Raw genomic sequence first — 22499 nt, forward strand, 5'->3', positions numbered from 1 at the left:
TGTTTTGGTGTCCTGTGCAGCACAAATGAGAAACTTTCCAAGAGTGCAGGTGTTTTGGATCTTTAATTAGTAACTTACCTTTTAATAGTAGGAAGGATTTGATGCCAAGGGAAGAAGGAAACAAGGAAGTGCATTTGAGAGTTGGCATGTCTGCAAAAGTAGGTACTCAGCACTTAATTGCTTGGTTGCTTACCTAATAGAGGCAGAATAGACAATTGGTTTAGCTACAAAGATTAGGTGACAACATGAAAATTATGCAGTTTTATTGAGACACTTCTGTATTTTATTTAAGCTACAGTCTATCCATGTTTCCCAAAGTATTTGTTACTTTGTAAACTGGAGATATAAACATGTCTTCCTAAGTATTTGTCTAGCTCAAAGAGGCTAGTGATCTAAGGGTTAAACCTTTGTTCTGCAAGTTCCAGATCATTGAGCCCATCTCTGCAAATGATCAGTAGGTGTAACACACTGAATCTCCATTAATTCTGAGGACAGGCTCCCTTCTCCATGACTTTGCCTTGCTTTGTTACAGCTTTCCATAGTGAAATGAAGCACGGAACTGTTAGTATGCAGCGGGGGAAGGACTTATACATCGTATAAGTAATCTTTCAAAAAAGGGCAACACTGTATACAAAGTTGGCTAATCTTTGGTCATAGGAAATTCATAATACCAAATGAGTCATGCATATAAATCTAGTTACAAAGCTGTAATGAGACAATACCTGTCCACATACTGCAGGGTATTCCTAGTGTTAGGTCTTGTTTGAAAATGTACTGTCCTGATTTAGGTATTCTCCAATACACTGATTCTGGAACTGCATTAAGCCTCTGTTTTCATTTCACTAATTGCCAGTGCATTTGGCATTGGAATCGCGGGAGATGATCATGATGATTTCACTGAGTGAATGTGGACCACGTGCACATTTTAGTCAGAGGTTTAAATATCAGATTCTGGTTTTACTATGGAACTACGTTTAGAACAGCTACTGAAATATTTAGTACTTAATACACTGAAACTGTACAACACAAAATAAAATGTGGAAAACCAAAATGTTTACTGTAGTGTGAAGAATTTTACATTTACTTTGAGAATAGATACACAAGCCAAGGGGCTGGGACAAAATACACGGAGGACTACAAAACAAGGAATAGAAAATATTTTGGGTGATGCTAAATTCCCATCCAATTAACAACAAAAAACTGAATACTTTAGATATAGTAGGATACTTTCAGAAATGTTCAGCCACCAAAACTGAATTGTCCTAGGATTTTTGCTACCACTTATTAGCATAACTACTAGACACCACTACTGCCTAACAGCTGCTGCCAAAACATGCCCCCATTCTCTTTCTATTTTTAGTGAACAGTTTCTCTAGGGGATACTAAAATTATAAGTCTCTTAAACAATTCTAAAACCCCACATTACAACCTACAGAGAAATTAACACGTCATCAATCCACATTAGCAACTCCTTTTCTTCATGCGTATCTTAAGGACAAGCTTCTACTATTCGGTAGGTTGAGATCTAATACGACTTCTCGCTGGCACACGTTAATTCATCTCATTTTACAGTAACAACACTTCAGGTGCTGAAAAATGATACTCAAATTCTTAGAAACAAGTTAAATCTGTCATTTTGGCACTGAATTCACCCTCAAAGTCACCCCACTCCCCACCTGAAAAGTAGGGGGTTAGAAGGAGCACGCAACTATTGAGTAATAATGCCACCCTCTCAGGCCAATACTTTAGGTCATGACTAGCTTCCTCATGAGCACTGGAGGCAGACCGAAGACTTCTAGACCCACACATGCAACAGCTTCCTTGTATACAAAATACTTCTACAGTTTCAGAATAATACAGACAAATACGGTTGTTTAAAGGATATGCCAATTACACTTCAGAGATCCACTGTATCTAAAGTGCATCTCATTCTACAAGACAAGCCAAACTGCTCACCACAAGTGTTTGGCTTGGATTTCACACCCTTACTGGCATGTGTTTATACAGGAATAATGCTAGTTATTGCTTCAGCCAGGCTGCTACAAAACAATTTACAAAGGCTGTGAAATACAGCAAGCACAACTTACACATTTGACAACTTGTCTGTCCTACAAAGATTTTACTGAAAAAAACTTCAGCCCTCAACATCAAACTTCTTTAGTGCAGTTTTAAATTTGTAGAGTAAACGCTTAAGATTTGGCATATATTAAATAGTTATTGGCACAATGTTCTTCAGACATTTTGAAGTTCATGTATATTTATACTCCCATTAACCAGAGCAGCAGGAGGACTCAGCCAATTTGTACAGCTTTTCTGTCTGCAATGATCCCCTCTTTGACTTTCATGCACTGGAGCGAAAGCTGCTTCATTCGGTTATCCAAAGCCAGACCTTCAGTGGAGTTGCCACTGCTGCTCCTATTCTTGTTCACTTTGTTGCCGATCTTGTTCTCAGCCCCTTCTGCCCTTTCCCCTGCAAAGACACAATTAAAATGTTATTAAACCTTAAGTCTTAGAATGCTATATGGGTCAAGTGGGCACTCGTACAACTTCCTTCACCAAAGTATCTAAGAACCTAGGACAGGGCTTCTCAAACTGGGGCTCAGGACCCCTCAAGGGGTCACAAGGCTATTACATGGGGGGTCGCAAGCTGTCAACCTCCACCCCAAATCCCACTTTGCCTCCAGCATTTATAATGGTGTTAAATATATCAAAAAGTGTTTATACCGGGGAGGCGGGGGGGGTCGCACTCAGAGATTTGCTATGTGAAAGGGGTCACCAGTAAAAGAAGTTTGAGCGCCACTGACCTAGGACAAAGTGTAATATACTTAGGGCTCGTCTACACTTACTGGAGGATTGACACTGCAGCAATCGATGCATTGGCAATCGTTTTAACAGGTCTAGCGAAGACCTGCTAAATCGACCGCTGATCGCTCTCCCTTCGACTCCTGATCAAGAAGAGTATAGGGAAATTGACAGGAGAGCATCTCCCATCGACGTCGCCTAGTGTGGACCCTGCGGTAAGTAAATCTAAGATACGTCGATTTGAGTTACGCTGTTCGCGTAACTCCAATTGCATAGCTTAGATTGACTTTTCCCTTTAGTGTAGACAAAGGCCTTAAATAATGGATGTTGGCCTTCCAAGCTGAGTTTTGTCTTGTGCCCTGAATCACCAAATGCAATGACTGACAGACTTCAGTAGGAGAGCAATTAATCCTCTAAGCTCCGTTTCTGCTTTGGCACCTTATTTGATCAGAACTGGGCAGCAGGATTACATCATTACTTCCCCCCACCTCCAAAAAAAAACAAAACAAAACAGCTCAGCGCTTATCCTTCAAATAATGTAATATCAGAATCCAAATAGTGGAAGGCAACAACTGATGGATCAGTTAGTTACTGCTAAAGCCGCTAACATCGTTGCTGTATAGAACATGGGGTCAGGCAGGAGTGAAACTGGGGAACCTCTCATTTTCGGGAATAAATAATGACGTTTTTAAAGAGCAGTAATACTGTGGCATGAAAGTAGCTCTGGCCCCGCCCAGAGAGCAGACCGTGTGTCTGAACCCAATCAGCACAGCATCCCTGCAGGAGTTGAGCACGTTCTTCTGCTCCTTTATAAAGCTGCATAATAAATTGGTCCTGGGCTAACCCAGCTCTACTTACCTCTTTCAACTTCACATTCAGGCGATGATGCCCCACTGCATTCACTTCGAGGGCCTAGAACAGGAAACATCATCCCAAATTCGGACAGGGAGACAGGACTGGGCAGGTCCAGGCTTCCAGGTCGCGTTGCTGGAGGAAACTGAGTGGGCATCTCATAGGGACTTGTAGGACCAGAACTGAAACTGGACACTGACTGGGCCTCAGAATCTTCTTCAGACACAAAGCTGCTGCAGTTGTCATCCTCAAACACTTCAGAAGCCACTGTAATGTTTGGGGGGGAATTCCAGTTAGCCTTCCCATTTCCACAAAGCAGCTTGTTCATCAGCAGGATGTACATTGCTATCTTAAGGGCTGCACTTACACGTAGAGTTTAACTATTTCTCTGCAGTATATTAACATTGCATCTCATTAGCAGGCCTTGGGTGAGGGGAGAAAGATTCCCATTTCTTGAGAAGCTTTTGGGAGAAACAAGCTAACATGATGTACCATCCAATACTGTAGCGACAACTCCTCCTCCTCCTCACTGTGTTGAGATAAAAAACAAGCCTATTTGTACTATGCCTCCCACTTGTATGTCTTGTCCACCTATTATAGTCTGTTGTAAGCCAGACAAAGCAGTTTGGGACAGTGACTCTCTCTGTAATAAGTGTACTGTACCCATCACAATGGGATACCTGACTGGAGCCTGTCAATATTTATCTGTAATAATATTTTAAAGCCAGATGTGGCAGAAGGTGGGAGCTCAGCTACTGCATATTATCTTACTGCTTATGCAGCTAAAATCCAACAGGACTCACTAGAACAGCGGTTCTCAACCCGCAGCCCAATCGGCACACAGCTGTGGCCCATGTGACATCCTCAGGGCAATACAGGTAGTATTGGTTGCCCACAATGGTAAATACATTGGGAGCCACTGCACTAGAATCTCCCTCAGCCCAGGGATCACTAAGCAACACAAAATCTGTCTCCTCGCTCATTTTGTGTGCAAAATTACAATTAGCATTAACCATGTCAAGAGCACAGGATAGAGTAAGCCACAGACTCCTCGTTGAGTGTGGGGGTGGGGGAAGAATAAATCAGTAATGTTCCATTTTGTGCATTGTAGGTGCAGTAGGTCTTGTTAAAGCTAAAGTTTCCAGTCTTTGGTCACTGCAGGATTAGGACCCATGTTGCCAAAGGCTTATGCACACATAAGAATAGCCATACTGGATCAGATCAAAGGTCCATCTAGCCCAGTATCCTGTCTTCTGACGGTGGCCAATGCCAGGTGTCCCAGAGGGAATGAACAGAACAGGTAATCACCAAGTGATCCATCCCCTGTCGCCCATTCTCAGCTTCTGGCAAACAGAGGTTAGGGACACCATCCCTGCCCATCCTGGCTAATGGCCATTGATGGACCTATCCTCCATGAATTTATTTAGTTATTTTTTGAACCCTATAGTCTTGGCCTTCACAACATCCTCTGGCAAGGAGTTCCACAGGTTGACTGTGCATTTTGTGAAAATAATACTTCCTTTTGTTTGTTTTAAACCTGCTGCCTATTAATTTCATTTGGTGACCCCTAGTTCTTGTGTTAGGAGGAGGAGTAAATAACACTTCCCTATCTACTTTCTCTACACCGGTCATGATTTTATAGTCCTCAATCATATCCCGCTTAGTCGTCTCTTTTCCAAGCTGTCCCAGACACAAGTAGTCCCATTGCAATTAAAGGGGTCACTCATGTGCATAAGCCTTGGCAGGACTGATGCCTCTGACAGAACCATGCAGGGCTGAACAAGCCACACAACACGGAATTTATAATGACTGGAAGTTATCTTCAGTTACACTTCCTTGCAGTTCTTGCTATTGAAAGCAAAGTTCACTCAGAACCCAGTTAAAAGAACACAAAGCACAATAACAGTGTTAACAAGGAAAAAATTCAAAGAAAAAATTCAAGGCATCTTTTCTATTTTCTTATAAACCTCTGGCTCTTGCTCATTATTTATAAACATAAAGGGTACAAAAAAGAAACACCCACCAGCTTTGTTGTTTCAAGGATCTCCAGCCTCCATGTACTAGATGTTACAGAACTGACCTAAGAATACTTCAGCAGATGATAGATGGATAATTACAGCAGCCACCTCCTGATATTTTTAAACATTAAGTCCAAGACTGCACAGCAGAGTTCCGTCTCCTCCAGACATAAAACTGGTATGTAACTGGTTCTTCCCACTCCCCATGTTTTATCAATACATGTGGGTCAGTGCCAGATAATTTTGCAGGGGATGAGCAACAGTGGCTACACAAAGTCGTTCCTATTTGCAGAAATGATCTGCTTCGTAAGTAGCACTAATCTGCTAGTCTAGGACAAATACAACTAAAGAAAATTACAGTTCATATTTAATTACCAAAGACAAGCTGTACCAAGTAAGAAACTGAACAGTATCTACTATTGCCAACAAAGATCAGTGTATGCTGCTTACAAGTTTCACCTAAGCCCAGCAGACAGAATTTTGTTCTATATTCAAGAAATAAACAGTCTTGGGTAGAAAGGTATCACCCATTATGATGGGCAATAAATTAAATTTTCTGGGTGTAATGTTCTTATTGGACTGGCAGGTCTTTAATCCACAGTCAGGCCCTGATTCTGAATTCTCTCTCTCCAGTGAGAGTCAGGAGTAACTCCACTGAAGTGGAACTATTTGGTCCAGGGTGGACTGATTTAAGTCAAAGCAATTTAAATCACCGATTTTAAATCACCAAGCAGAAAACCCGAATTTAAATCTTGTTTTGCATTTGTTCTTCATAGTGGTCTTCCTAAAGAAAAGCTGATACTCATTAGTTAAAACATGTTAATTTGCAACTAAATATAGCCTTTATGCTAAATTTGGTACTTAGTCTATCCTCCTGGTGAGCAAAATGTCTATGCACATTTAGATATGCAATTATATAGCTTAATATACATTTATTCAGAGTTATCAGCTATGGAATAAGTGCATCATTCACCATTTTAGTGTGTTAGAAAGTAAAGTATTAATTTTCTTTCCTTGTGATTTGTGTCAATGTCTATCTGGATGGAAATTGGAATTCAATGTATAAAACAGCATTTTAATTGTTTATGTTAATTTTATTTGTGTACTGGATACATAAGAAGTTTATTAAAACATTATTTGCATTTAAAATGGATGTATTAAACAAAGGCAGTATGATCTGTAGTCAGAGAACTGAAGTGATGGTTGCTGTTCACCATGTCCTTCAAGATTTTAGAATTAGTAGATCTCATTCTTTCACACCTACTTTTTATTCATAGATTGGCAGAGGGAAACACGTTTTCCTGCTTTTTCAAATCCCAATTGGTTTCTGTACTAGTCACTGAACTGAACTAGTTGAATAAATTGAACTAAATAAAAAAAAATAAAAAAAAACATTCTCTGCACCTGCAGAAGGGACTACTGCACTGTCAAAAACTGGCTTAGCACTTCAACAAACTCTGGTTCCATGTGCTTAGCCAGTGGCTTCCACCAGTTCAGTTTGATTTTCTTTAAAACTTGGCACCAAACTGCATAATATTATTGTTTATATTTAATTTAAACGATTTTAACATATTATAAGTATAGGCCTTAACACAGATTGCCATACTTTCACATAAAAACAAAAAAATTTAAAAAATCTGACTTTTTAATTTAAATCGGGGGAAGGGTTTAATCATCAATATGTATTCACCATTATATGGTAATAAGATTGGTGTGAGATCAGAACCAGGCCCGATATATCCCTCTACACAGAATGAGTTGTGGAGTAGTTGTCCTAATGCATCTGATCTTGGGAAGTGTGGGCAGCAAATTGGACACTGCATGCATTTTTAGCTCCTTTACATCCCTGGCCACCAGAAGCGTGCACTCCATGAATGAGATGTAAGCATCAACTAACAGACAATGCAATATTGAAGAAAACTAAATCTAATAATGCCAAGGTGGTGGGTGATATGGCATATACCAGCTTGTATTTATATACAGGGAGGACAGACTGTCTAAAGAAACAAGCCCAGTAATACTTTTGGGAGACCTGCCTCAAAATTTCAAGAAGCCCTAATGGCTGGCTTATATCCATGAGGGCAGCGTATTAGGGCTGCAGGGAGGAGATGTGACTTGGTTATGTAGTTATGAACAAGTCCTGTGATCAGCAGCACTTTGACAGGGTTTTTTCCTCCAGACAAAAGCGGAGATACAGAAAGAAGGGATCATTTTTGGAGCAGAAAACTATAACTGGGAGCGACAGAAAAGGAAGCCTCTTTTCAGTCTCAAGCTATTTTAGTCTCTCCTCTTTAGCAGCTCATTCTTCCTAGTAGAGAGGGGCTTGAATCAGAAACCCAGATCCAAGGCTACACAGAACTTGGGGAATGTTCCAATCTTTGCAGCTCAATATCATCTCCACTAAACAGTGTGACTATCTGGGCCTGCTGCACAATCTTACTGCTGTTTGTCTCTCAAAGAAGATGCATCTCCAGACCTGACATGCAGCACACTGAGCTAATATGTTCCTATTTCTTTGCTTCCCTTATTCAAAGTACCAAATAAAAGGAAGTTCTTCTTCACACAGCACACAGTCAACCTGTGGAACTCCTGACCTGAAGAGGTTGTGAAGGCTAGGACTATAACAGGGTTTAAAAGAGAACTAGATAAATTCATGGAGGTTAAGTCCATTAATGGCTATTAGCCAGGATGGGTAAGGAATGGTGTCCCTAGCCTCTGTTTGTCAGAGGGTGAAGATGAATGGCAGGAGAGAGATCACTTGATCATTGCCTGTGAGATTCGCTCCCTCTGGGGCACCTGGCATTGGCCACTGTCGGCAGACAGGATACTGGGCTGGATGGACCTTTGGTCTGACCCAGTATGGCCGTTCTTATGGCTGCACTATTCACATGGCAACATATCAAAGGAGCCCACATAATGAAAGCAGCTTGTGTAGACAAGGCCTAAAGACAAGAGTTGTACTGCTTTAACTATACCACAATAGTTTACTATATAGATGTACCAGTGATGTTAAAGCAGCACAGTGCCCCCCAGTATGGATGCATTGGTATCAGTAACCCAGAATACTGGCATAACTGCATCCAAAGAGGGGTTGTACTGGTATATTTCAGTAAAATAAATAAATAAATAAAAAATAAAAATACCACACCAACAGAAACAGTTCTGCACATCATTTTGTAATGGTATATCAGGCCCTAGAGTTACGGCATAAACGTTGTCAGTTGTGCCCCTTTATTTATATGCTTTGAAGTGTATTCATTCTGTTTCTTGCATGCATCACCGTGGTTTGCAACAGCTGTAATGCTAGGAGAAAATAGAGAGTTTCCATTCTTCTCCATTTCCCCTGAGAAGGGAATTCTCAAGTGCATGGTAAATTGTGGGGTTAACAGAAGGTGCAACTGAGTTAACTGAAGTTGTAAAGTATCTGACTAATCACCAGCTGATCAGGGGCAGGGAGTTATATCTCCATGTGGTGTCTTGGCACCAGCAATATTCAGAGCCCAGGGGCCCGGCCCCACCAATATTTGGGGTCGGGTGTCCCCCCAGCCCACTTGCCACCACCTCCCCCAGCTGTCCCCCAGCCCCCACTTGCTGTCCCCACGCATCTCCCCAGCCCCGGAGCAGAGCATCCCTGGCTGCCTCTTCCGAGCAGGGTCCTAGTGCCCCCCATCTCGACTGCCAGGGCAGACTAACTGAGCTTGCCCTTCTACCTCAGACCCTTCCCTTTTCCGGCGGGACCCTCCACCAGCACAGGGCTCCAACCCCGCCCCCAGTCACCGCTCCTGCCCCATGCTGGGCAAAGAGAAAGCCCCATCCCTCACCCCCAGTGAGGCTACAGTGAGGGGCAGCAGGAGGGGAGGAGGCGCTCACAGCACCCTCAGGCACCCACCACGGGGGAGGTGAGAGAGATTCCTGGACCTGAGAGGGGCCCTAGGAGCACGTGCAGTGACAGTGGTGGGGGTGAGTGTGCTGCTCGGGGGGGCGGGAAAGGTAGGCTCCTCCCCCAGAGCTCGCTGCTGCTGGCAGGGAAAGGGCTGGGGGGAGTCCTCCTCTCTGGCCCCTGTCCCAAAGCAGCCTGCCTGCACCCCAATCTCCTCTTCTCCAGCCCTGCCCCACCCCACCCCAGAGCCCACACCATCAGCCAGAGCTTTCACCCCCCCACACACACCCTCAACCCTAGCCCTGAGCCCCTCATATACCCCAAACACCTTATCCCTGTCCCAGCCAGAGCCCTCATCCCCCTGCACTCCAACCCCCTGCCTTAGCCCTGAGCCTCTCCAACACCACAACCCCCCAGCCCCAGACAGAGCCCTCATCCCCCACACTCCTACTCTCACCTTGAGCCCCTCCCACACCCCAAACCCCTCATTCCCAGCCCCAGACAGAGCCCTCACCCCCTACACCCCTACTCTCGCCCTGAGCCCCTCCCACACCCCACAGCTCTCACCCCACATCCCACAGCCCTTACCCCTGCACCCCTTCCCATCCCCAAACTCCCTCCCAGAACCTGCATCCTGCACTCCAATCCCCTGCCCCAGCCTAAGACCTGCACCCCAGACCTCCTCCCTCACCCAAACTTCCTCCCAGAGCCTTGGGCAGGTGGGAGGCGGAGTTTGGGCAGGGGCAGGTTCTGGGCACCACCAAAAATTATACAAACCTGCCGCCCCTGCCAGCTGTAGGATACAAACAAGGTCCTTCATTTCAACCCTCCACTGCCACATACGACACTTACCCATGGGAATTTCTGAACACAACTTTATACTTACTAGAGATGGAGTCTGACTCCAGTTTACATGCTGAAAGATCTTCCAACGAGGTGTTACTGCCTTCTGCACCCACACCACACCCCCGGGGTCCCATGGCAGAAGACCGTCTTCTCTCGTGGATCTCGTCTGAGATCATCTCCAGGTTTTTCAAGGCTGTTTTGTACTCTCCCTTGGCTAGGGCCAGCTTTGCCTGCAGGTCATCCACAGTCTTCTTGAATTGCTAAGGAGGAAGGCAGATGGGGTTTCTTTAAACTATTGCGGATTTCAAACAAATTCTCATTATATAAGGAGAGACCAGGGGGCTTCATTTCCCCAGCTAAGCAGGCAACACGGCCTAGTTGATAGAGAACTGGACTGGGATGCAGGCGACTTCTATTCCTGGCTTAGCCACTGCCTGCTGGGTGACCTTGGACAATTCATGTCACTGCTCTGTGCCTCAGTTCCTCATCTGTAAAATGGGCACAGTGGGGATCCTTTGTAAAGTGCTTTGAGATCTACCAATGAAAAGTGGTATATTAGAGCTAGGTATTAAATAATGAGTAGATAGGTTAAAATGTAACTAATAATTTTGGTGGACAGATGATGAGAGGGGTTTTTTAGTTGAAAAGTACCCCAATTATGCAAAAAGCTAGGGAAGTTGTGAGGGGATACATGGGGAAAAAGCAAACAGTTGTGGTGTTCCAGTTTGAATGAACACTCCAGTGCATTGGAAAGGATTCTGTATGTGTCACATAGCCAAGAACGGCGTATAAACCTCTATTAGCTGAGGACAGGGTGATCCATGTTAAGATGAAGAGCTAATGAAAGTGCTTAATAATAGACTATGTTTATTTTGGCCATTTATTGACGTGAATGGACATGCACAACTAGCAGAAAACTACTTGGGACAGTTCTCCAGTTCCTGATTATCTAGACTGGGCTCTGGAGCAATTTGAGGCATTATTGCCACATGTTGGAATAAATGCCTAAATCTGAATGTGCCTGAGCAGAGCTATCGCATAGCCCCTCAGCAATTCACTAGCTGACAGCATGAATGCTAACAGTCCTTGCCTCTCCCCCTACAGGATCGGGGAATAGGAAAGGCTGAACTGCTCACTTGGCTCCAAACAGATGCAGGAAGTTTTCCGGGCAGAAACAAAACTAACCCATCACTTCCTGGTCATTAAAACTGCACACATGCGTTCAGACCCAGGTTGCAGCAAGCTTCAAAGCCTTGAATATTGTAGTGTGCAGCTTTAACTGCCCCCTTTTCCCCCCTTCAGGCACAATCCCCACTCCACAGCTAGGAGAGAAGACTGTTGTTAAGGAGTACAACAAAAAGCAAACATGAAATAAATCTTGTGACAGGATGGGATATGACAGTATCAATTTATGAACTCCATTTTGTATTGTATGTTGAACACAAGACAACTTGCCTGAGAGGAACCTACTGTACTGCAGTTTCGACAACTGCCCAGTGGCATTTCAAAACCTGGGTAAAAATTACTAAGCCGTCACTTTAATTTTCAGGGGGTTCCTGCTCCTGCTTGCAGGCTAGAGGGCTCTGTAGAAAAGCATGCAATCGGTCTGTGAATAGACAGCCTAGAGGAGCGGTTGGCAAACTACGGCCCGCGGGACCGTCCTACCCAACCCTTAAGCTCCCGGCCGGGGAGGCTCGCTCGCCCCAGCCCCTCCCCTGCTTTCCCCCCTCCCCAGTAGTAGCTTGCGCCTGCCCACCTCCCAGGGTTTCCAATGAGCCTGTCCTGCCACTCCGTGCAGCCTGGTAAGGGTAAGGGGACGGGGGGAGGGCAGGAGGTCCAGGGGGGCAGTCAGGAGACAGGGGGCAGGGGGGATTGGATAGGGAGCGTTGGATCGGGGGTGACCATCACTCCACATAAGGACGATGTGCAGGAGAGAGGGGACAGCAGGGATTCTGCCCAGCCTGAACTGCTGATGAGCCACAGGCTTACGGGAAGGGTGAGCTCAGACTAGGGGAGGAAGCGCGCTCCAGTACTGCAAGAGTCAAGTCTCTACGGTTAACAAAAACTCCTTTACTGAGCCGGTGTCCCTTGCTTTCCTGTCACCCTGTCCCAGAAGGGGTTACATTCAGGCTCACTGCCTAGATGGAGCTCTGGGTGAGCATGTGTAAGTGATGAGGAGGCAAGGGAGTGGGCACCTCGGAGAGCTCAGATGCTGATTTCAGGGTTTAGAGGAGCTGGATGGGCCCCAAAGAAGGGCCCCAGATGAGGTCTGAGTCTGGGTCTGCTCAAGGGTCCCAGAGCTAGAAAACAGAGACTAGACTCTACCAGACTCAGTTGGCTTAGAAACACATGGGATCCAGTGGTCCATTTACAGACTGGTGCCTGCACAGCTGGTTGCTACGCCAGGTAGAAATATTGCTAATGTAGCTGTTTCCCTCCCCTGCGTGCCCCACAGGTACTCAGCAATCCCTCCACCGTCCTCCATTGCCTCTATGCACGCACATGACGCACTTCTGTCCTTCTTACTACCATCAGTAGAAATAAACTGCTACTCTAGCCACAGATCACAGCTCCCAGGACACTTCCTGGAGAACAGTGAATACTGCCCACCTTTTTCTGTGAATATTCTACTTTTCCCAACCAATTCACTGTGTATGTGTTTGCACCCTCTTTAGCTCATTATCCTAGCACAAATTTTAAGCCCGTATCTGAGCCCTGATAGAAAGCTTACTTAAGTTTGCTTTCTGCATATTTGCTACTGGAAACTTGATTGTAAGAACTCTCATCCGATCACGGAGGAGAAATAGTATTGTGTGACTTCAAACACTTAAACAACTTGAACTGTAAACCAGAGAGTAAATGAAATTCACACACTTCAGATTCTGCTGAAAGAGGCAAAATTGGTCAAGTTATTCGCTCAGTTCCAGCAATAAGCAGCAGGGCTTTAATGGGGTTTTGGGGCCCGCCTACTTCACAAGTGGAAACAGTCTTTTTTGGCCTTTTATTTTTAAAATAGGCTTAGTGTATTCCTCAGCATGAAGCGTTTGGAATGGAATGTACTTTGTACAGAAATGCAGAGTGATTATAGCAGCCCGTTGCATTGTATTTAAAATTTTTACTGCAAGCAGTCATTACTAGATCTGAATTAGATACATACCTCTAGCTGTACATAGTACTTCGCCTTCAGTTCAAAATAAGGCCTGTGGAAAAACAAAGAATAATTTGTTACAATTGCTGGGATAACACCAGGGGATTGGAGTATGAGAGAGGCTCTGGCCCAAAGCATTAAAGCAGTTATGTCTTATGCCAGCAATTTAATCCTCAGGGGTTGCCTATCTAAAATGTAAACATCTATGTTTGCATGCTGCAGTTTTGTTTTTTTAACAAGACCCCTGTTCTAAAAGTTATACTCTTGAACAATACAGATTACTTGAGCTGACAGAATACAAATCTTTTAGGCTTTGGTTCTGCTAAGTACTTAAGCACATGCCCAACTGTAAGCACAAATAGTCCCACTGTAGCAGTGTGCTTTCAAGTTAGGTAAATGCTTAAGCACCTTCTAGAATCAGGGTCTTAACCTTCTAAAAATGGGTAGAATGCCCCCCCTTTTAAAAAACACAATTCTTGGAGCATATACACAGATCTTTGGTGTGTGTTTTTTTAGAATGCTGGAAGTAAAATGCCGGTCTCTCTCCAGACTACAGGAAGGATTCAGATGAACATCTGCACATTTTTCCCTCCAGCTGCACGACACTCCAAGGTTTTGTCCTTGCTCAGTCACAAAACAGAAAGATTCTACACTTGAGGTGTTTCCTGCTTTATTTATAGCATCATCAGATATCAAGTATACAAAAGGCACAGTTTAGAGCCAAGAATCCAAGTTCTATTCCAAAGCTTTGAAGACAGTCATCAATTTGATGCTACAATAATAAAATTATCTTATTCAACTGAGATAGACTTTTCAAGTACTTGCACATTTCAGGAGCTGTCCCAATCACGGCCAGGCAGTTGAACAGTCAGAGAAGTCCTCACATACAATGAAGACTTCAACCACTACCCTGTATTTCCATACTATGAGCTAGATTCTGACATGCCAAATACCACTGAGTGGCACCTCACTCTGCAAACAGTCCCACTGAAGTTTCTTGGGGAGCAACATGTTACTGAATATAAGGGTGCCAGAATCCAGCTTTCAAATACCAGACACATAGAGATTGTTAACCCTGACCCATAATTTGAGCTCATCTAATAAAACCTGACCTGCACATAACAGCCAAATTCTAGATTTGTCACCAATTCTTTGTTTAGCTGCATCGCACACTCTTTGGGTCCCGTACAGCCCACTGTGCACTACAGCTATCTGTAACTCAACAGCCCTTGCTCCATTACTGTAACACGTGAAACACACATCTGTTTACTGCATTAACAAAAACATCTAGGGCTGCACCACAACTCTACACCCTCAGGTAAGTCACTACTCCACTGGTGGGCCCATTAAGGACTATTCATATGGCAGTAACTGCCCACCATTGGAAGGAGAGATTCACAATCTGGCTCTAAAAATTAAGAATTCATTATCCTCTTTCCATTTAGCCTCCCCACGTAACTTATCCTTACAAAAGGCGATTAACCTACTCTGAAATTCAAACACATTATATGGGATCTATACACAACTCTGGTTCAATGTGAAGGTTTCTCCTGAGGCCCTGGGTTCCACCCTAGTTTTAGGCTAAACCATGAAAGCCAGTCAAGTCCCACTGCCCCCTCTACTGCATGGGAGCAGAGCAACAAAGCTTGGCTCCTGATCTCATTCCTTGCGGCATCTCACCATCTCTTAGCGTGTGTGAGAAAATCAGTCCCTTATAATTAAGGCTGTGAGTTTGTCACGGAGGTCACGGTCTCGTGACTCTGCACTGGCTCAGGGGCAGCCCCTGCGCCAGGTGCACCGGCCGCTGCTGGGGCAGCCTCCCCCCTCCCCCCCACAAGCATTCCCAGCAAATGGGAGCTGCGAAGCCAGCGCTCTGGGCGGAGGCAGTGCTCAGAGCTGCCTGGCCACACCTCCGCCTAGCAGCTGAGCAAGGGGGGTGTTGCCGCTTCTCGGGAGCCCCCAGGTAAGCGCCGCCCACAGCCCGCTTCACCCGGTCCCGTGCCCCAACCTCCTGCTGGGGGGAGGAGGGGAGGTGCAGAGCCAGGTAGGGAGCCTGCCAGCCAGCCCCACCAAGCCCCCCCGCCCCAGCAGGGGTCCCAGGCCATGCGTCGCCACCCGTCCAAGAAGCCAGGCCGCCCTCCCCCAGCACCCACAGGGCCCCCAGGCAGCACTCCCCCCCCCACCCCCCCATAAGTTTTATTCACTGATATTTTTAGTAAAAGTCATGGACCGGCCAGGGGCCATGAATTTTTGTTGACTGCTCATGACCTGTCCCTGACTTTTACTAAAAATACCCATGACTAAAACATAGCCTTACTTATAAGATTGTATATGTAGGGGGTTTTTTGGTGTTTACCATCTGAGCACTTTGAAGAGTCATTAGCGCAGCCTCAACATCCCTGAGATGCAGGAATTTTTGTTTCCATTTTTCAGATAAAGAATATTAATATGTTCTTGGCGAAGCAGTTTGTTTTTTACATCCCCTCTACCTGAACTCATGGGAAGAGACTAGACAATAGACTCCTATTCCCCATAAAAATTGGTGGGATTGTCTTCTGTTTACATTACGAAGCTCACATGAGAAAATGAAAAGTTTGATGTTCTGAAAAATTTTGCAGTGTTAACTAATTCAGCCTTAAGAAAAGGAGGACTTGGGGCACCTTAGAGACTAACCAATTTATTTGAGCATAAGCTTTGGAACTCCTTTGTAAAGTGGCAAGGCATGTAGTATGGTCATTCCACTCACCACTGGCACAGAAAGCTCTGAAGTGAAGTGTTACAGGACACAGCATCCTTACACAGTTTGGGGCAGGAAGTGAGGAAGCTATATCCATTTGACACTGCAAGGTGAATCGAGGGTAGCAGAATGTACCCAAGGTAACAGCTGGTCAGGAGCCAGAATGAACACCCTTATTCTTATGAAAAGGTCCATAAGACCTGAATGGTAAGTTGTCAGGACCTTCGTTTTCTATCCCATTCAAATAAAGGCTCTTTTGGTAACTTAATGCCCCCACCAGCACTCTGATCTAGAGGAAAGAGTGCCGTCTACTGAACTGCAGAATATTTATTTCAGCACCTGTGGAGGTTTCCCATCCAATACTGGCACCCTGCTTATCTTATCACAGAAACGCACAGCACAAGGTGGAATGGCTGCAGGCTACACCGTGGCAACAACATGTGAGATAGAACCCGTGAGATAGAGTTTCCTGGGAAAGCACTAATACTTCTATATGTATCAAGCAAAATAGTAACAGACATTGATAAAGTAATTTTTAGACTGAGGGATTAAACACTAAATAAATGATCATTGTTTAGTCAAGCTGCAGAAAATGGAAATTAATTATTAAAATTAAAAGTATTAGTTGGAGATTACCTAAAGCTTTTTCACAGACAGTGAGCAAGTATTACAAAAGGCAGCTTTTCTTGACAACCACCACATTTGCATAGACTTCTATGCAGCAGAGGAGAACCACACACCAAACACATTTTATCATTTATCACATACGCTTCTTAGCTATACCCTCTGAAGCATGTGCCTTTCCATGAGAATAGCTCTCACATAGCTTGCCAAGAAGGCTCCGGAAAGCAAACAAATCTAATCTATGATAAGCAGCTCTGAGGTAGTCTCACACCTTTGAAGTTTTTAGTCAATAGCCTTGCTGCTTTCTTAGCCAGTGTAAAGTTCTGTTACCGCATGGGCTGGACTGCAAATCAGACAGTTACAATATCTGTGCAGCCCCCTGGCAGGTTCAGCACGGACGGAGTCCTGGAAGCCACGTGTGTCAAGCACCCCATGCAAGTAGGCTTAGCATGTAAACACACCACCAGCTAAAACACATACTTGGATTTATTGATGGCTCTTTTCAGTTTCTTCTCTAGCTGTTTCATCCGGCCCATGGCAGCATTGTATTTGGCTGCCGTTTCCTTGTGCACCAGCTCACTTCTTGTTTTCGTCTGCTCCGCCTCCATGACCTGCAAGAGAGGAAACAAATGCTTTAAGTTGTAGTAGGCATGTCACATGCTCATCTGTTTCATATAATTTTAATTAACAGCATTTCCATAACCTCTCTGAAACTCTCAGAGTGTAGCCGGGTGGAGGGGAGAAACAGAAGAGAAGAGACATCTTCTTTCAATTAACCTACTTAGAAAAATCTTTCTTGGAAGAAACAGCAGCATGTCTGGTTGGCAAATAAAATATTAATGATACAAGGAGCATACTGCTGCTTCGTGCATTCTGGGGGAGCTTTGGTATAAGCAGCCTCAAACGTGAGAGCTCAGTACCCCCACAATCCCCGTGAGATGTTCAAGATCCACTAGCACAGCTCCATTCTGAGCTACCATATCATCCCTGTTATTTCCCCATTCTCTTCCACAAGTGAGCTATTTCCTTTACAGAACATTCTTCTTCTGGCTAGGAGGATGAGCCATCACGAATGCTGCCACACGGACTAGGCAGGCAGAGATGCATATATATGACTAGCCCAAAGGCTAAGTGTATCATGCTTTCCATGAACACTTCCAGTCCAACACACACAGCTTCATGGCTCGGGCACAAGTCAAGCAAACATTTGAACATTCATAAATAATGCTCACTGCCTCAGTACTTTAATTTGTGTAAATTTTGTTTTAATTGCTGTAAATATCCTCCTCATCTGCTCCAGTGAGTGTCCTGCTTCGTTTACGATGCCAGAAATGCTATCAGCGATATTTTTGCTTTGCAAATTTGAAGAACCACCTGGCAAATTAGGACATCCATTTTTCTGTAATAACAGGCAGAAAACATAAGAGTGGAGTGAACCGCATAACAGGATCCAACCAGAGGATAAACTAATCATTACTCTCTGTCTCCCCCAACATTTTGACAAGACATGAAGGTTTCCATTGCATAGGTGATATATACAGGCTCTCTCACAGGCCAGCATTGTTACAGAAAGTGATGGGACCCTGTTTTCTGTGATATTCCTTTTCCAAGAATTCAGAATGCAAACCAATTTACCCCCCAACTCCCATGTAAATAGCTCAAAGTTTATTCCATTATTTGAGCTATTCCAACACATGCCAGAAGGGGCAGTCTACCTCAGACCAAAGTAGCAGGCTCTTATTTCAGAAAAGACAACCAATTGCAAATAATTTTGTTTTCAAATAATATTAATCTCATTGGCATTGCTGTGTTCTCCTGCAATCAAATGAGCAGTAACTCTTGGAGGCCAAACCAAACAGTTAGTGATATTCAACACACGCAAAGGGATGGTGCTAACTTGAAGAACACAACTGACCTTTGCTTTCCATTGCGTTCAGAGTAAACCTGCGCGTTCCCCCTTTCAATGCTTACATGAAAGACTGAACAATGATTAAATTAAACTTTGGTGTCTACCAATTTCAATTATTGTAATAGTGAGAAGTTTCATTTAAGGCCACATTCCCCTTATCGGCACTACATATTTTGCAACAAAAAAAATATGCATTTTATTATAGAACCCTCTAACCCAGAAAGAATAGTTTTCATAGGCTCTGACTAGATCCAAGAATGTATATTCAGCTCCAGTGCCCCTCAGCTGCCTACATATATAAATAAGACTCTTTCCTTTGGAGGAAAGGTCAAAATAATAAAATATTCAAGATAGATTCTGCTCTACATCCAACACGTTAGTTGATCTCTTTGCTGCTACTCAGCTTGTGCAGCAGTTAGAAAGCTAGAATGATGCTTTGACCTTTCCTAGAGGACTGCATTAGACCAATGATTATAAACCTTTTTTCATTTGTGGACCACTACAAAATTTCAAATGGAGGTGCAGACTCCTTTGAAAAATCTTAGAGAGTCAGCAGACCCCCAGGGGTCCGTGGACTACAGGATGAAAACCACTGAGTTAGACAAGCCTGGCTTTGGCAAGGAAGTGTCAGATTTAAGATCGGCATTCTTCTGGGACGGCAAGGAAGTGGGTTTGCCCTCCTTGGGCATGGCAAAGAAATTTAGCCATAGGTGCAGACTCTGGGGGTGCTCCAAAAAAAAAAAAATAGTAGTGCTTAGCACCCACCAGCAGCCCCCCTATCAGCGCCTCCCCCCTCCAGTACCTCCTGCCCATTGGCAGCCCCGATCAGTGCCTCCCCCTCCAGTGCATCCTGCATGCCGCAATACGTGGCATGCAGGAGGCCCTGCGGGGGGAGGAGCAACGATCACATCCTGATTCATGGCATGATGAATGCTGCAAACACCAACATACTAGATCGCCTAGGCCTCTTCAAAATACAAAAGCCTTTTGTGAGGTGAGCAGATAGACTAAATTATGAACAACCAAAATGGTGAAACCTGTCTTACTGGAGACCTTTTTTTTTTTTAAACACTTTGTAAAAGAGGCCAATTGTGAGAGCGGTTGTTTATTTAATCCTTTAATATTATTTATTTAATATTATAATTTCGGATATCAAAAAAACCCAACCTTCCTTACTTCCCTAATTCCCACATTGCACAACTAAATAAACAAAGACAATGTGCCAGACTGACAGCCCGGAAAACGTAAGTCCTCTCTCTCCCCCCAAAAAACAGGTACAGGACCGTGGCTCCGAAATCTTCCCCCCATAGCCCAGCTAAGGAACAACTCTACGAGCAATAGGATAGCTAAATCCGTGACATCTCCAGAACAGCCAACTAACATTCGCTTAGGCATTTGATGTAGAAATGAGACAGCCAACTCTTTTCACATCGACCACTAACCAGCCTGCAACCCAGTTATTTAAGAGTCTATTACCAGTCTCCCCACACCTCCACCTCTATGCCCAGGCATTAAGAATGCTGCTCGAGAGGGTTCACATAGGGCATGGTTAAGAATGCTGGTCAGATGAGAGCTTTCTGGAGGTGATCACAGCCTCTCATTATTGTGTTATAGCCTCTCTTTTGGTCTTTTATGAAAGAAGTTGATGCTATTAAAAGTTAAAAACGTATTCATAGAGCAGCTTGGCACAAAAAGATCAGCTTTATATTGGCTAGCCCACCTGCTTGTTCCTTGGTGAGGTCTAGACTATCCCATTAATGTAGTTAGTTACTAGATCATCAACAATGTCAGGTAGAATTCATCACAGCATGGACAGCAACCAGTAAGCTGCTAGATAAAAGACAAAATCCAAGACCATCAGCCAGGTATTCTATCGAAGGGGACATAATATAAAATATATGTTCTTGGAGAGCAGGTTTGTACGAATTGCTTTGTTTTCTCCCAAGTAATCAGGACAAGCCTAAGTGAAGAATGTACCCTCATCAGAACCTCAAGAGAGAAACAAATGATGCAGTCAAAAGAGAAAAAGCAGGGAACTCCAATGAATCTGTAATTTCTATGACAACTCTTGGTGTCCATAGTCAGGTGCCACGTTTATTCTCTTTCTTCAAAAGCAATCAGTGAGTGTATTAGTTGGAGGGAAATGTTAGAAACAAGGTGGTAAGAGAGGCAATGCAAGATGACTAAAACATTTTTTCTGAATGCCCCATATATTTCTGAGCAACTGAAGGGTGAGATGAAAAGGAATTAGGGGATAAACCAAAGCCATGTTGCATGTCATTTGTTTTTTGAAAGATAAATTGCATACATGAAGGAAATGTGTGTAGGACATTCCTTTTTAATGCAACTAATCTCAGACTCCAGATATCACCCTTACGCATATATATTTGTGCATCACACTGATCTTCTGCCAAAGCATTAATGCCATTATTCCCCCTTAATCCCTCTAAAACCATTTATCTTTCAGCCCCTATGGAAGCCTCTTTGTACACACCTGTGTGTCTAAAACTGGAAAATAGTGAAGTTGGTTTCTTAAGCTCTGCTATAGAAGGAGACAAACTCACACCCGTCCTCTTCCCAGAAACCTCCCTAAACAGAGGCCAAAACATTGGGTCTACCTCATTAACTGAGAATAGCTACGTCACCATTAAGATGAAGCACATTTCAGCACTTTTCAGAGGAAAGAGTGTCATTATCCCCATTTTACAGGTGGGGAAATGGAGGCACGGAGAGATTAAATGACTCACCCAAAGTCACACAGCAGATTGGGGCCAGGAATGGGACCCTAAATTTGACTCCCTGCTTCCTAGTCACTTGATCATGCTGCATACGAGTGTCCTGGACACCATATGTGTATGTTTGATGGAGTCCTAAAGCATGAAGGTATAGGGGATTATACAGACAAAGTGAGGCAGCCTCTATTTAAATTCAATGGAATTTAGGTGCCTAATTCCTTTAGGCACCTATGAAAATAGGAGTCAAAGTTCAAGGCACAGCCCTCTTCAGCCCTCCCTGTAGCTGTTCATACCAGTCCTAGTTGCTCCCCTGAATAAAAATACCTGCCATATTTTATTCTTCCATCCCTTTAGGATAGGCAATATCGTTTCAGTGGTCCTCCAGGTTTTATTAGTTTAATTTTCTATATTGTTGGTTCTAAAGGTCTTGTGTATACCCTGTTATAGACTGACCTATTAAAAATATGGACATTAGCAGCTTTTCAATCCCTGAACAAATCGGGGGCAGTCACAACTGCCCAGACCCATCACCATTTCTTCCCAGAGAGAATCTGCAAATTACAAGCCCAGTTTGATATTCTGAAGCCTCAGACTCTGTCCACACCCATCAACCCAAAAGCAGCTGGGGTAATCTTGCAGCATTTCCACAGCATCTGTGTATAACAGAGCCACTTATCCTACACCAGTTCTTTCATCTATCTGTTTGCTTCATAATCTTTGCTTCTATCGCCCTTCAGTTACCTAGTTATTTTTGGGCTCAGTTTTGTACCACGTCAGACAAATTTTAGCCAGTCCAAAAATACCTGCCCTCCCTGTATATGAAGAAAGAGTATGACCTGCATTGTGCAGGCGGTCAGACTAGATGATCATAATGGTCCCTTCTGACCTTAATATCTATGAGTCCTTACTTTACCCTTGCCAGGCGATTTCAAACAAACGAGTTTGTAG

The 22499-nt window shown here is 44.0% G+C and overlaps 1 protein-coding gene across 1 annotated transcript in view; it reads right to left on the reverse strand.

Moving 5' to 3' along the window:
* Positions 1–1031: 1031 nt before the first annotated feature.
* Positions 1032–22499, reverse strand: part of SH3BP5 (SH3 domain binding protein 5) — a 65572-nt gene continuing 44104 nt past the window's right edge. Inside the window, exons 5-9 of the mRNA XM_084620604.1 lie at positions 17388–17518; positions 13556–13598; positions 10439–10658; positions 3661–3921; positions 1032–2470 (exon numbers count right to left, since the gene is read on the reverse strand). Of these exons, the coding sequence (XP_084476730.1) occupies positions 2292–2470; positions 3661–3921; positions 10439–10658; positions 13556–13598; positions 17388–17518 (834 nt within the window). The 3' untranslated portion in view covers positions 1032–2291. The remainder of the gene's footprint in view (positions 2471–3660; positions 3922–10438; positions 10659–13555; positions 13599–17387; positions 17519–22499) is intronic.

Source organism: Lepidochelys olivacea (genome assembly GCF_965140295.1).
Source record: "Lepidochelys olivacea isolate rLepOli2 genome assembly, chromosome: 2".
NCBI lineage: Eukaryota > Metazoa > Chordata > Testudines > Cheloniidae > Lepidochelys > Lepidochelys olivacea.